Here is a 16,498-nt window from a genome sequence, read left to right on the forward strand (position 1 = left end):
AACTACATACTGTAAAAATGATTAATTTTTTATAATTATTCTAATTACTCACAAACGTTTTTAATCACACTTCAAACATCTTCATACGAAATACAAACGATTCCATAAGGAGATTTTTGGTTGGCAGAAAAATTTCCGGCTAACTTAATACGAATGAAAAATTCACGAGAAATCATTGAGTAAAAAGTGAAAAGTGAAAAATTCCGCTCAAAATTACATGATCGATGCGTGCGGTCCTGACATCTAACAAACGACTTGCGCGTGGCGCGTGATTGACGCGAGATAAGACGAACGATCGGCTAAAACCTTCGCATTGCGAATGCGGTAGAAAACATGAAACGTATAATGACATACTTAAAAAATTAATTATTTATTATAAATAATAACTATTTCTAATTATAATAAATAATTATTATTTATTATAATTATTATTTATTATAAATAATTATTATTTATTATAATTAGAAATAGTTATTATTTATAATAAATAATTAATTTTTTAAGTATGTCATTATACGTTTCATGTTTTCTACCGCATTCGCAATGCGAAGGTTTTAGCCGATCGTTCGTCTTATCTCGCGTCAATCACGCGCCACGCGCAAGTCGTTTGTTAGATGTCGCGTGTCGCGTTTCTGGCAACATAACTCTTGTGGTCGCGCAGTCTCCGCGGTCCGTCGCTTCGCGTCGAGTCATGTTGTTTGCATTCGCGTTTCTTTGAAAGTAATTTTTGGTATCGATAAATCAATAGTGAGTGAATAAACAGTAAACTCGTTATCGTGTAATCTGTATTGTGTCAATCGAGTGTGAGATTAATAATCGAAAAAATTTCGATGTGTCGCGCATCTCTAGCAATCATAACCGTGCAGCAGATAATAACAATACATAGCATGAAGATTCGCTACGCTGCTACAAGGTGAGGGAGCAAGTGAGTAAGCAGGTGAGTGAGTGAGTGAGTGACCGAGAGAGTGTGAGTGAGAGACTGAATGAGAGAGTGTATGAGTGTTGCGTAAAAGAGAGAAAGAGAGCGAGAAAAAAAGTGCGTGCGTGTGTATGAATGTCTGTCCCTCCTACCCTCCCACTCTCTCTCTTTCTCTCTCTCTCTTACGCACACACTCCGCCATACACACATCGCGTGTAGCAATCAGCTGATTGCAACGTCGGACGGCCGGCGATCCGGAACAACTTTTCATTATTAAAATAACGTTATTTTAAGGAACACGTATTTCTGACGTAATTCTAAGACATTTTCTTCTTTACCAAAATTTTATTTAAAGCATAATTTTATGTTATAAGATAAAATAGTTAGCGACTCATGCGGTGATAATCACCCGTCGGGCGGTCAGCTGCGCCCGCGCTCGCGGCACGCCGCGCCGCTCCTGCCTGCCTTCTGTACCCGACGCGTGATTTACTAACTATTTTTGCTCATAATTCAAAAACTACGCTTCAAATCAAATTTTGGTAAAGGAAAAATTGTCTTAGAATGGTGCCAGGAATACGTCATTTTAAAGACATAACGTTTTTCAGGATCGCCCTGTATATATATATATATATATATATATATATATCATAAATTTATATATAATAAAAACTATAATAAATCATGTAATGTCAATAAATGATAATAAAAAAAATGTTCGAAAAGAATCAAATCTTAAAAAAAGTAAAATCAAAAATATTTGTTTCATAATATAACTATTCAACATATATAACACATATATAACACTATTATTCAAATAAATGCATACATTTTGATCATTTAAATATATTTCCTTTTTGTTTCTTATTTCGAAGAATTTCCTCATAAATTCTTTTTGCAAAGTTTTTTTCTCATAATTATTAATATAACTCACAATATGTGTATTATAATGTAACTTAAAAAAAATAATATATAATGATAACACAAATTTAGAATTTATTGAAATATAAAAATATCTTTACAATATTATTATGAATACTATATGCTCCTAATAAATAATTTGATTTTTTAAATTATCTTATATGATATAGACAGAAAATTACAAGAGAATTATGCATTAAATAAAATACGAATTTAAATGAAGTATAAAGAATAATAAAGAATATGAATGTAAATACATCGTAATAAAGAAACACATTAAAATATATTTTAATTTCTAATAGAAATAAACTACTTTAATATTTTTCAAAATGTTTCTTGTGATAAATAAAAAATGATTTTTGTTCTATTCATTTATAATACCTTATTACTTACCACGATAGTCTATTTGATATAATGGATTTAAAATAGCTCTGCATGTAGATCTACATAAAACTGGATCATATTGAATTGGCGGAAGATCTACTTGTTCCTTAATTGGTTGATACAAAGTTTTCAATAGTACAACTAGTCTAGTAGTATCAATACGCGATGATGGCCAAGCATTCCATTTATGGAACGCACACCGTCACAATCTTGTTGAATAAAATTTTGTTGAATAAAATCTTCATATGTTGTCATAATGCTGCAAAAAAAATATACAAAAGATAATTAATATATTTTTTTACAATATAGAGTTTAATTTTTTTACACATACATACATATACATATATATATATAACGTAGCATAAAGTTGTAAGCGAAATGAACCAAATCCATTTCCTACTATGGCCATGTTCCAAAATTCACTGCCAGCGCTGAAAATATATAATATACGTAACGTGAACTAAAGATTTTCAGCGCTGGCAGTGAATTTTGGAACACGCCCTAAGCCCATTCTACAATGGCAATAACAAGGCTGTAGGAGTAAAGAATAAACTGTTTCTAATGAAGTAAAGACAAGAAGTAACGAAATAGAAATTCTCATTAGTACTCTAAGGTAATAGTAGTACAAAATGAGAATTGTCTATTTCATTACTTCTTCTTCTTTACTTCACTAAAAACGATTTAATCTCTACTCCTACAGTCTTGTTACTGCCATTGCAGAATGAGCTCTATGTATGTTCTACGGCGGACGCGCAATAAGAATTAAGAACGCAGAATTCTTCCGTGACTGCGTATGCGAGACCACCGTAGAACGCACGAAATCCATAGGAAATGGATTTGGTTATTTCGCTTACATCTTACAACCTTATGCTATGGCCATTGCAGACCCGGCTTTAAATATCATTAATTCTTACCTGTGCAAAGCACTGCTCAACTTTGGTAAATGGAATAATTTATTTTCCAACTCGACGCCGTCTAATGCCTGGCTGGCCTGGCACCGCGGCCATCTTAAAAATGGCGTCTTAAAGTAAATGTTCTTAAAAACATCAGAAAGACGTCTATTGGTCAGGTCTTAAAGACGTCATAAGAAAGGCATGTTTAAGACGTTTAAAAAAATACGTCTTAAATTGAATGTCTTACAGACGTTAGAAAGACGTCTATTGGTCAGGTCTTAAAGGCGTCATAAGAAAGGCATGTTTAAGACGTTTAAAAAAATACGTCTTAAATTGAATGTCTTAAAAACATCAGAAAGACGTCAATTGGTCAAGTCTTAAAGGCGTCATAAGAAAGGCATCTTTAAGACGTTTAAAAAAATACGTCTTAAATTGAATGTCTTAAAAACATCAGAAAGACGTCAATTGGACAAGTCTTAAAGGCGTCATAAGAAAGACATGTTTAAGACGTCTTCAAGACATGCATGTTGTGTGGGATAATTCTCTTGTAATATTCTCCTCTCTATATCATATAAGATATAATTTAAAAAGTAATCGTAAATTATTTATTAGGAGCATATAGTGTTCATAAAAATATGTATAAATATTCAAAATATAATAAAGAAATGAACTTAAGATGAGTTTTATTATTTATTATAGAATAAATCAATAAATCAATGCAGCTATTTTACCGACCGAATTACGCACGTCTAAAAGTCGTCTTAATTGAAATGTCTGAGACGTCTTTATAACATCCTGAGTGAGACATTTAATTATGTCTTGATTGGGACGTCTTGAGTGAGACGTCTTAAAACAATGCCCGACAGATATCTTAAATCGGGACATAAGACGTCTTAAAGACGTCATAAAGATGTAATTCTGATAACTTCTTAAGACGTCTTTAGAAATTTCATGACGTCTTTAAGACTTCTTTAAGACGACATAATGTTGTGTGGGATGTATTAAATAAAATACGAATTTAAATGAAGTAATAAAGAATAGAATATGAATGTAAATATATCATAATAAAGAAATACATAAAAATATACTTTAATTTCTAATAGAAATAAACTACTTTAATATTTTTCAAAATGTTTGTGATAAATAAAAAATGATTTTTACTCTATTCATTTATGTGTATAGCATATATATGCTGTGTATATACATACATACTATAATACAAGATTGAAATCTTATGATCTGTACAATCTAAATCATATTATTTTAGTCATTTTTATCAAGGACCTATAGCTTACTATTCTGCTGAATTTACTTCCAAAATTGAATAATTGCTAGCTTAAATCTAATTAAGTTAAACTCTAGTCTAGCTAAAATGATTTAGCTTAAAAGAAAATGGATAGAATTTTTTCTTACAGGATTTCTCTGAGAGCAAAAATTGCAGATCCATAATTTTGCACGATAGTCTACTTGATATAATGGATTTAAAATAGCTCTGCATGTTAAGCCGACGGCACACGGTACGATTTTTCGTACTGGATTTGATAAGATTTAGTAAAATACTAAAAATGCACCAATCAGAATGCAGCATTTCTAATATTTTACTAAATCTTATCAAATCCAGTACGAAAAATTGTACCGTGTGCCGTAGGCTTAAATCTTGTACATAAAACTGGATCATATTGAATTGGCGGAAGATCTACTCGTTCCTTAATTGGTTGATACAAAGTTTTCAATGGTACAACTAGTCTAGTAGCATCAATACGCGATGATGACCAAGCATTCCATTGCGCACATCGTCACAATCTTCATTTTGTTGAATAAAATCTTCATATGTCATAGTGCTGTAAAAAAATATACAAAAGATAATTGAAATAGATAAGTGAAATATGATTTAAGATATACATTTACATATATTAAAAAACATATATTAATTTCAATGTTTTCTCATTTTCAACACTAAAAATGTTATGCAGCAACATTATACAGCCCTATTGTTTTTTAAATAATATCGTATGGAATTTTCAATAATTTACCAACCTTTTTCTCCTTGTTCCTTAAATAGTTGAGGCGATCTCCCGCATGTCGTAACCATTCTTGGATGGTCTTTTTAATATCGTGCATATTACTTTTTTCGTCGTCCGAAACGTATGCTGAAAAACGATTTGTTACATAATTATTAAAATATTTTGTGCTTTAATTCCAATAGTTAGAATAGGGTAGTCATGAAGTAAAGTATAGCTATAAACGTTTGCAACTTTTGGAAAGAATATAAAAATTTTGATCCGTAAAAAATTGGAAAGAGTATAAAGTGTAGAAGAATATTTGAACGAAATTTGAAGTAAGATCTTATTAATAATTCTGAAGAAAAATTTAAAGTTAAAAGTGCACGTTACATCTAAGCATATGTTAGATACTATCTCGAATAATACTGATGTTCGAATACATTAAAGGTGCAACTATTTTTAAACAATATTACATAAAAAGGAGAAATAAAAATATATCTTAAAGAAATAATAATTACCCATAATAACTGTGACAAAACTTGTGTCCTTAATTGCCGTTGATCCTTTTTGGCCTGTCCATGATAATTTGCGGCACAATTCATCCGATAATGTGTATTTTATAATATTCCTTGTCTTGTGAACGAAAGTGTTTCCTCCAATTTTTGCAATTTTCCTTTTCTATAACAGAATGTTACAAAAATGTTTAATAATATTTTCAATTTAAGCCGCTTGAAGAAAAAGGAAACATGAATTTAATATATTTTAAGAGCTTCTTTCAAAATTACTAAGCGACAAAAGGCAGCAAAAATTGTAATAAAATTTAAAAGAATGTTATATATTACGCTTTAAGTAAATTTAAGTAAATATTTTATACTATATATCTAAATTTGCGCACTAATAACCGCGTGTCTTTTGATTTTTATTTGCCTTTTTACCCCTTAGTAATTTATTATTATGTTGAGCCTATTATTTTCATTATTTTATTTTTCACAATTGTTTTTATCATATGAATAAATAAATAAAAAAATAAATAAATAAATAAATAAATAAATAAATATATATATATATATATATATATATATATATATACATATACGGGGTGTGTCAGACCACCCGTATCAGCCGAATATCTCGAAAACCGAGAACGGCAGACAAAAATGTTTCCTATAAAAGTTATAGGGTTTCAAATAATGCACAGTAATATTAGTACGACCTTGAATAGCGTTGTCAAAATCATGTGAAGGTCACCTTCAATTTCTTAAATGGAACCATTTATTTTTCATTGCGTTATTATTCTTGTAGCTTATCTCGAGAGCTTTCCAAAACACTATAATTAAGTTAGTTTTCATTAAGTACTTGCAGAGTTATGAGGCTTGAAATTGTTTCTTAATTTTATATAAACCGTAAAATATCTTATTTTGTACATAAAAGTATTAAGGTGAGATAATTGTAAAATATTCATTTTTCGATTACTTCACCTTAATACTTTTATGTACAAAATAATGAGAGGAATCAATTGGTGTAAAGAAAACATAGTTATTTTTAAGAAAAAATTGTAATTGTTAATTGCAAATTACATTTTTTTTTTCGAAACAACTATGTGTTTTTTTTACACCAATTATCTTATCTTAATACTTTTATGTACAAAATAATGAGAGGAATTAATTAGTGTGACACCCAGTATATTCAATATCTAGATTTTGTCTTCTACTTTTATCTCTACAAAAGAATTTTTGTTGTTGATTGAATTATGGAAATATACATTTATTTCACATTTAAAAATGGAGAGAAGAAGAAAAAAGAAATGGACGCAAAAACAGAAAAGTACTCACTAATTGTTTCCGAATCTCTCTGTCCTTTTGGAGATCCGTGTCAAATTTGAAAAATTCGTCAACTGTTGATAGCGGAAATTCCGGCAATAATTGGACTTCGTCATTATTATATATTGTATTAGCTGGTCCTGCGTTATTTATTAAATTTATTATTATCTCCAACTGTCTCGTATTCTATTGTATGAGATTTTTAATAATTTTTTGTTCGGTACGACACGCATCTGTATAAGATAAAAAAGAAAAATATTTATTTCTCTTTATAAGTATCATTAAAATTATCTGTTTAGTTATTTTACACAAGTACATACATACGAAATTAAGTACATATAACATATTGCTATTATAAGTACAATATAACGATATAATTAAGAAGGAAGAATAAAGAATAAAGTTTAATACATACCACAGCATTTTTCCAAATGATTGCCGTTGGCATTGAAAGTTGTCATGTCATCACCGTCAAGCACATTATCAGGGCTAATCATATTGTCACCAATATCATCATCATCATCATTATTATCATCAGGCACATTGTCATTATTAAGCCCATTACCATCATCACGCACATTAGCATTATCGCAAGACACGTAATCACCTACTAAACTTTCGTTCAACCATTCCTCATCAGTAATGTCAACATCTGTAAATATAAAGTCTGTGAGTTCATTTTGTTAGTTATACTGTTCATCACAGTGTTATTAAATTTCATTCATTGTAAACTATTTTATATAATTTTCATTTAACGCAATTTTTTATATTATTTTTTCTAGAATATATTTTACACAAAATTAAAATAATTTGAAAATTTTTTAAGTATATGTAACAGTTTTTGATGTGGACTTAGCACCCTTTTTTAAAAAGATAATTTTTTAATAAACATAATCTAATTTAAATATTGCTATAAGAGTTTGCTTATAAACAAGTGGCTATATACTTCATGAATAGTTTAATTAGATAAGAAATAAATAAATACAATTTATTAACAACAAATCATTAATTGAACTTCACAAAGTATTTAATCACTTCTTTATATAAGCTTCTTTTTTTCCTGAAAAGTAAAAAAACATACCATTATTTTGCTTACCTTTATTAAATTGGCTGCTATTTCTGGGTACTTGCACACAAGAAGTAAGACGCACACTTTTCTTCCTCATATATTCTGCAAAATATAAAATATAATTTATATAGGATTTCATTTTAGCTTTAAGTAATACTTCGCAGCAAGTGTCATCACATAAAGTTCATTGTTATCGTTGCAGTAAGTTTGGAAATGTGTGTGTGTGTGTGTGTGTGATATATATATATATATATATATATATATATACACACACATTTCCCAACTTATACACACACACACACACACACACACACACACACATAGATAATCCATATACAGGGTGAGCCATTTTAATTAACGCACGCAATTATTTCGGAAACAAAGCATTTTAGAGAAAAATGTTTCAGACAAAAGTTGTTTGGTTTCGAGGGGGCCATAAGATGGTATCATCGGTTTGACCTTGAAGAGTTATTTGAAGGTCACATGAAGGTCACCTTCAATTTCTTAAATGGAACCTACTATTTGTCATTGCATATTCTCGTAGCTTATCTCGATAGCTTTCCAAAACACTATAATTAAGTACCTTTTCGTTAAGTACTTTTTGAGTTATGAGGCTTGAAATAATTTCTTAATTTTACATAAACCGTAAAATATCTTGTAAAATATTCATTTTTCGATTATCTTACCTTAATACTTTTACGTACAAAATAATGAGAGGAATCAACTGGTGTAAAAAAAGACACATAGTTGTTTTGAAGAAAAAATATGTAATTTGCAATTAACAATTCCATATTTTTTCTTAAAAACAACTATGTGTTTTCTTTACACCAATTGATTCCTCTCATTATTTTGTACATAAAAGTATTAAGGTAAGATAATCGAAAAATGAATATTTTACAAGATATTTTACGGTTTATGTAAAATTAAGAAATTATTTCAAGCCTCATAACTCAAAAAGTACTTAACAAAAAAGTACATAATTATAGTGTTTTGGAAAGCTCTCGAGATAAGCTACAAGAATATGCAATGACAAATAGTAGGTTCCATTTAAGAAATTGAAGGTGACCTTCATGTGACCTTCAAATAACTCTTCAGGATCAAACCAATGATACCATCTTATGGCCCCCTCGAAACCATAAAACTTTTGTCTGAAACATTTTTCTCTAAAATGCTTTGTTTCCGAAATAATTGCGTGCGTTAATTAAAATGGCTCACCCTGTATATCCTATAATTATGCGTACCATTCAAGTTACTAAGACTGGTAACATTTCCGGATACTTGTGCGCCACCGCAAGAAGGCGTTTGCACGAGGTTCGTTTCTTCTGTAGATCCTACAAAATATTATTAATGTTATTAAACTTTGACTGCGGTCGGGGAAACGTTAGATATGCTTCGGAACATTATTCTATTTTTGTTCTACATTCCACGAAAATAAAGATATATGAATGATTTTTCGAAGCATTCATAACATCTTCCTGACCATAGCCATAGAATACAGTTAACTTAACTTTACTACTTTCGGGAAAAAAAAATTCGTCATATATGGATTTTGTCAATATCTGATCATGTCTTGCCAAATATAGTCGTATATATGATATATATTATCAAATACAGTCATATATGATAACCATATATCATATATGACTCTATTTGGCAAGACATGATCAGATATTGACAAAATCCATTTAGGACAAATTTTTTTCCCGTGAAGAAAAACTGAAACCATAAATACCATTAAATCCTTTGTTTCGAAGATTGCTGACATTATTAGATGGTACGTAATTACAAGGAGGCGTTAACGCATTCTTCTTTTTCTTGCTTAGATATTCTATCAAAGTTAAATACTATTACTTAATTTACTGTTCTTATTAACGATAAAATAATTACAATTAAATAAGTAGAATTATTATTAGAATTATTATCACTATCCAAGAAAAAAATGGGTATAATATAGTCAGATGTAAATATACATAATTATTAGATATGAAGATTTGATAACATATATAATTTTATATAATCATATCCGAAGAATGGCGTGACATGATCACATCTTTATATAATAATATTTGATCATCTATTTTCATATATAAATAGATCTAGTCGAATATGATAATAAAGATATGATCATATCACATCATTTTTCGAATATTATTATGTATGATTATATAAAATTATATATATGTCAAATCTTTTCATATCTAATTATGTATATTTACATCTGACCATATTATACGCATTTTTTTCTTGGGTAACGATTAAATGAATAGAATTAATTACCGGTTTTGCTGTAATTTTCAAGTTCATCATGAAACGGTGGTCTTTTAATTGTTCTTTTTTGTGGTTCCTGTATAATTGAATATCCTTGACTTAGTGCTTGCATTGGTCCTTCATCGGATGTGGATACAGTTTCTGCTCGTTTCTCGGCTTGTATGGCTGTTTCATAAGAATCTATGCAAAATAATTTTGATGTAATTACAAAATTCTTCCAAAATAAAATTACATAGTTTTAGTTTCATTACCATATGGCCCTACAATGCGTCTATACTGTTGAACATCCCAGTCGTCACAGGGAAAAATATTTTTCTGAACAGCTCTTCTGACGTTTATTTCTTTTGGTGGCCATTTGAAGGTTCTTGCCTTAACATTTACCCAAACGTCAGGTACTATGGAGCACCAATCGTCAAAAAATATTACATAATACATCTGAAATTGTTAAATTTTAGTACTGATTAAATGTTGAATATCATTTTCCTCAGTAATGCTAAAAAATATATTACACATATACAAATAAGAGCTCCTGCCCACAGAACGCGGAAGCGCTTGCCGCGCGGGAAAAAGTTACGCGGTAGCTAATAAACGCTAGGACAACAATACGTTGATTGATTACTGCGTCACTTTTTGCCGCGTGGCAAGCGTTTCCGCGTCCTGTGGGCAGAAGCTCTAAGTGTATCAAAAAGTGATGGCAATAAAATTGGCGTTATTTTTGGCATATAAGAGAAAATATCCAAAAAAAATATTTTTCACGTTACAGTCGTTAGAAAAAGGAAGATTAAAATCGAAGATTTTTGATAACTTTTAACATTTATCTGCATAAAAATAAATGTAGTACTATATGCATATAAATAAAGGTAACACTACTCACTGTTTTTACAAATGTAAAAGAGGCATTATATAATACATGTGATTGAAAAATATTTTTACAGCTTTAGCATCAATTTGCGTTGCTGATACTACTTCCACACTTGTTTGCCGCGTTGCTGTATGAATATTCATGTCTTGGGAATTACAAGAATACATTGCAATGGACTGAAGATCACAAAATTTTTTTCCAACAACAATAGGTATGTTATCTTTGTAGCCGATATATTCGATGCAAAACACTGATCCATCCTTTAAATAACAGCAATTATCTGCAGAATTCGTCGTCAGCAAATATTTTGCAAATTTCATACTTTTGTGTGAATTTACACATCCTAAGGGCATATTTCTTCCATCTGGATGTAGAAGTAGCGGTATATTTATTACGTTGCTATTATTAAAATTACTTTCACATTTAGTTATTGCGCGTTCATTAATTCTGTTGTTCAATTGTGACAATGGTTTTTCTGATTTGCGTAACATTTTCTTGAGTTCTTTCATAAAATTCTCGAAAGGAAAAGCGCAGAATGTATTTAAAGATCCATATCTCTTTACATCTTCACACAAATGTATTAAATTATGTATATTATAAACAATAGTGTCTTTTCCGTATAATACTTTAAATGTTCTGACAAAATATTTCAACAAATCAGTAGCATATTCATTGTTACGTAAACAATCTTCAGGATGGCATAATATACGTATAGCAATATGTAGAGCACAGAAATGTTTGTAATAATCAGCGTCCAAATATTTCTGTAAAACAATAGGTCCCAAATAAAGAAGGAATAATCGAAATTCTGTTGCCTTCCACCTATCTAATTCGTTAAGTCCTCGTGGGCGACGAGCAAATTCAATTGGTATGAATTTACGCAAATTTAAAATGTCTTTGGATAATGCTTCTATCTGTGCCGCACGTAATCGCGATTTATGGGGCCCCTTCATCAATAGAAGCAGCATCTTCTTCATTACTCCTAAGCAAATTACATGCATATAATCCAAGGGGAAACTGTTAATTATGTCTATAGGCAAGTATTCGAATGGTGATACTGTAACGTGATGTTCTTCATTTTCTCTATTGCGGAAATTATTGTTTGTACGTAATCGTGCATTTTCTTGCAGAAAAACCATCTTATGGTTATAATATTCTCCTTCACAAAAACATTTAGTGCAACCAAAATAACCATTATGTCCTTTAACACCCGTTACAAAGGATTTGGCAGGAGCATCGCAAATAATAGCTCTGATTATTACTTGATACTTTTTTTCTTTGAATGAAAATCCTTCATTGTGCAGATGTAGATATTCTTCACAAAATTCTTCTAACAACTCGTGCGCATTCGTAGGCTTCTTATAACCGTGATATGCTCCAATTAAAAAGGGTTCTGTAGATTGATTGTTATTATATATTTGCCCAAGTATGGGCCATAATTGACTTGCTGAGCTTTTAGCAAGAGGTAAGCCATCAATGTTAACGTTAATTTTTATCAAATCATTGGTACTTTCATAATGTTCTAAGCGCTCCCGTAATGCTCTTTCCAGACCATAGTGGAAATAATGACCACTCGCGCATTCACGAATAATCGTTTCTGTGGGTGTGTGTAAAAAGGTTCTCGCATCGCTAGGCAAATTTTGGAGACCTTCTTCTCGAAGAATCCGCAATAAACTTGTTACAGATGTGTGTGGAACATTATATTCTATAGCCCAAGTACGTAAGCGTTGTTGTAAAGTGTTTTTTTCTTTGTCTGTTGCAATACATGTTGAAAAAAAATCATGCATATTTTCAATGTTCTCGGAATCATGTAATTGCTCGTGTACTACATCTACTGATTGCAAAGGAGATTTATTTGTATCAAAATTCTCATTTTCGAAGCATTCTATATGAACAGAATTGTGTTTAGCAATAACATTGTCTTGCCAATTTTTCGTTATCGAAATGGCAGTAACATTTCTCTTTCGTTCTTGTGATAACAATCGTCTGTTTTGTTGTCTTCGAGATAAATCTCTGAATTTCTTATACTTCGGCATTACCTTCAATTTCTTAAATGGAACCAAAAAGGGGGTGCAATTTAAAAAAATTGAAGTGACCTTCACGTGACCTTCAAATGACTGTCCAAGGTCAAACCAATGGTAACATCTTATGGCCCCCTCGAAACTATATAACTTTTGTCTGAAACGAATTTTTGTCTGAAACGAATTTTTCTGTAAAACGTCCCACACAGCAAAATATATCATAGAGAGATCTAAGAGATATCTAAATATCAGAATATCTGATTTAAATAATGCTACTCAGATATGACTGGGATATCTATAAGATATCTTCCAGATTGCAAAAATGTATGATTTTTTCAACTGAGATATGATATCTGATCTTGCAACAAATCAGATAGAAAAGATTATATTTTCGTAAAAATATTATTAGAATATTTTGATAATTAAGATATCAGATATTCTGATATCTTAATTATCAAAATATTCTAATTAGTTCGAATACCTTATTTTTATTAAAACCTATAAATCTTATTCTCAGTATTAAATCACATATGAGACGCGGTAAAACAACTACTAATGTGATGTTTGGAAATGCTGCTAGTGTGTTAGTAGGTGATTTTATATTTAAACGTAATACTTTGTTAGACGAATATTGGTGTGATATTTTAGATGAACAAGGAAGTTAATGCAATACGATAATCATTTGTTAGTGATTTTTTTATTTGGATTATTCAAAAAAATTACTTAATATTTTTGCTTTATTAGGATATTCAGGATACATACGATTAATCACACAAGACGAATACCCTGTTTTGCATGTTAACTGAGTGGTTTAGATCCGAGTACTAATTGTTTTTATTTAGAATATAACTACTCTGGGGTCTACCGGAGTAGTAGCAGCATAATCAAAATATATTGGTAACTTCATCTAACTAGTATTCCAATTTTTATCGCTGTAATTACATAAAATTTTTTGATTCATATAGTCGTTATTAGAATTTTAAAAGAACTAAGTTTTTAGTTGTTTATCATAATTTATTAATCACAATTAATACGAGTATGGAACGATACTGCATATCAATTTAGATAAAATAATGGAACGTACAATATACTAAAGTCTCATATTGTAATTAATGGAATTACTCAAAATTAATTGTGATTAATAAATTATGATAAACAACTAAAAACTTAGTTCTTTTAAAATTCTAATAATGACTATATGAATCAAAAAATTTTATGTAATTACAGCGATAAAAATTGGAATACTAGTTAGATGAAGTTACCAATATATTTTGATTATGCTGCTACTACTCCGGTAGACCCCAGAGTAGTTATATTCTAAATAAAAACAATTAGTACTCGGATCTAAACCACTCAGTTAACATGCAAAACAGGGTATTCGTCTTGTGTGATTAATCGTATGTATCCTGAATATCCTAATAAAGCAAAAATATTAAGTAATTTTTTTGAATAATCCAAATAAAAAAATCACTAACAAATGATTATCGTATTGCATTAACTTCCTTGTTCATCTAAAATATCACACCAATATTCGTCTAACAAAGTATTACGTTTAAATATAAAATCACCTACTAACACACTAGCAGCATTTCCAAACATCACATTAGTAGTTGTTTTACCGCGTCTCATATGTGATTTAATACTGAGAATAAGATTTATAGGTTTTAATAAAAATAAGGTGTCATCATTATAACGTAAGTTTTTAATATGTTTTTCAGCTTCATTTTTCGCTTCTTAGCTGTAAACAACTCGTGAATATGCAAATCCTCCCAAAGGAAAATTAGAACTAATCAACTGCATTAAAGATAACAATGAATTTTCACTCTGGACCAATTTTGTTTAAGTCATCCGTAAACAGTCGTAGTTTATCCAATTAATAACATGAAAACTCTTAAAAAATTAATGTGTTGTAACCAGTATATGATTACATATGTAAATATTTAGTTACAAGGAGAATTATTTCAAAAAAGAGAATTTAATTACGCAATGCGTAAAATAATGAAATTAGCTAATTCGTATCAATTCATAATAAGCGCCTCGTGATAACGCTATGACATGAGATATTAATTTAGTGGAATTACAATAATTTAGGAGGCATAAACTGAAATAATTGATTAAATAAGTATTGTTAATCAAAATTTCTATTTTTTAGATGCCAACATCCCTTTTTATCTATTAATAAAAGAAACCAGTATTCCTGTAGTAATAGCAGAAGACCCACAAACACTAATATTAATGAAACAAATGATTCATGAATTATTATTTCTAATTTACTCCATTAATATAATACAAAAATTTTGCATTATTTTATTAGCAAAGAAACGGCAATAAGAATTAGGCTATTAACTATCAATTGTTATTATTATTTAAATTTTAAATTTAATTTATTATGATCATGATTTTAATTTAATTACAAATTCATCTTAATGACGTAATCCTAAATTTTTTTACCGGGAATTTAGTAAATGATGATTTTCTACCTTAGTAGACGAAATAGATAAAATTTCTAGGAAATCAGAAAATCCTTCTAGTTTTAAATAAAATATTTAGGAAAGATATTTACTGTATAAATTAATAATAATCTTTATTTTATTTATATTAATAATTATTATTATATACAATATTTGATAATCTAAAGACAAATTTTATTTTGGACGAAGTGTAGGAAACAAAATTACATCACGAATAGTATGTTTGATATTAATAATAATTTTTAAATAATACAAATACCGCTACGAATATACAGTAGCGCTCAAAAGTATTTTGACAACAAGAAATTCTTTGTTATTACGCGTTACATAGTGCTAAATAAAAAACGTTTTAGTTTATCGTTGAGTGTGATGTGATTGCAGGTCATAAGTAAACAACAAGTTTGAACTTGTTTGTTCACAGTAGGCGCTGAATGACAAACATTCCATATCTTGCGCTCAAAAGTATTTTGACAAGTCATTTTGTTTCGAGTTTTCCAAAGTGTCGGTTGTAGTATTACTTGATTTGTGTGTATATCAATTTATTGTGATTCTTTTAACATGCCGAAGCTTAAAGAATATTCCACTGACTTTAAAAAAGCTGTTATAACCGCCCTAAAACAAGGAAAAACATAAGCAGAAGTTGCACGTAATTTTAACGTGTCTCGGCAGCTTGTTAGTATATGGAATAAAGTGTTCAATAAACGAGGGACTATCGAAAACAAGTCCCGAAGTGGCCGTCCGAAAAAAGCAATTCCTACTATTGATCGCATAATAAAAAGACTATCCGCTAGTGATGTTCGTAAGTCGGCAGTAGCAATAAAAAACGAACTGAAAGAAAATTACGACACGGATATTCATGTTTCAACCGTC

The 16,498-nt window shown here is 29.7% G+C and overlaps 2 protein-coding genes across 3 annotated transcripts; both read right to left on the reverse strand.

Annotated features, from left to right (window-relative positions):
* Positions 1 to 2,295: 2,295 nt before the first annotated feature.
* On the reverse strand, positions 2,296 to 7,084 carry LOC145970047 (uncharacterized). Its single transcript, XM_083096460.1, has 6 exons — positions 6,950 to 7,084; positions 6,331 to 6,444; positions 5,636 to 5,795; positions 5,152 to 5,264; positions 3,136 to 4,955; positions 2,296 to 2,480 (listed from the first exon to the last, which is right to left on the reverse strand). Exons 2-5 carry the CDS (start codon positions 6,352 to 6,354, stop codon positions 4,941 to 4,943), a joined length of 312 nt encoding a protein of 103 aa, XP_082952586.1. The 5' UTR covers positions 6,355 to 6,444; positions 6,950 to 7,084; the 3' UTR covers positions 2,296 to 2,480; positions 3,136 to 4,940.
* On the reverse strand, positions 6,950 to 13,564 carry LOC145970031 (uncharacterized). 2 transcript variants are annotated; one of them, XM_083096420.1, is made up of 8 exons: positions 11,149 to 11,288; positions 10,526 to 10,709; positions 10,284 to 10,454; positions 9,739 to 9,834; positions 9,248 to 9,337; positions 8,034 to 8,108; positions 7,353 to 7,589; positions 6,950 to 7,170 (listed from the first exon to the last, which is right to left on the reverse strand). In XM_083096420.1, exons 2-8 carry the CDS (start codon positions 10,707 to 10,709, stop codon positions 7,124 to 7,126), a joined length of 900 nt encoding a protein of 299 aa, XP_082952546.1. In that variant the 5' UTR covers positions 11,149 to 11,288; the 3' UTR covers positions 6,950 to 7,123. The 2 variants fall into 2 exon arrangements, with proteins under 2 accessions (XP_082952546.1, XP_082952545.1); XM_083096419.1 differs by lacking the exons at positions 6,950 to 7,170; positions 7,353 to 7,589; positions 8,034 to 8,108; ... (1 more) ...; positions 9,739 to 9,834; positions 10,284 to 10,454 and having other exon boundaries at positions 10,569 to 10,709; positions 11,149 to 13,564.
* Between the last annotated feature and the right edge of the window lie 2,934 nt (positions 13,565 to 16,498).

This window comes from Camponotus vicinus, unplaced genomic scaffold (assembly GCF_025532165.1).
Source record: "Camponotus vicinus isolate PSW18456_S1 unplaced genomic scaffold, iyCamVici1.0 SCAF_4, whole genome shotgun sequence".
NCBI lineage: Eukaryota > Metazoa > Arthropoda > Insecta > Hymenoptera > Formicidae > Camponotus > Camponotus vicinus.

Coding starts and splice junctions, on each gene's coding strand:
- LOC145970047 (XM_083096460.1), bottom strand. CDS start 6,354: ATGATTTTGACAACGCTATTCAAG. Junction 5,796..6,330: donor TTTTGACAACGCTATTCAAG/GTCGTACTAATA, acceptor ATTCTGTTATAG/AAAAGGAAAATTGCAAAAAT. Junction 5,265..5,635: donor TTTTGTCACAGTTATTATGG/GTAATTATTATT, acceptor ATCGTTTTTCAG/CATACGTTTCGGACGACGAA.
- LOC145970031 (XM_083096419.1), bottom strand. CDS start 13,379: ATGATATATTTTGCTGTGTGGGACGTTTTACAGAAAAATTCGTTTCAG.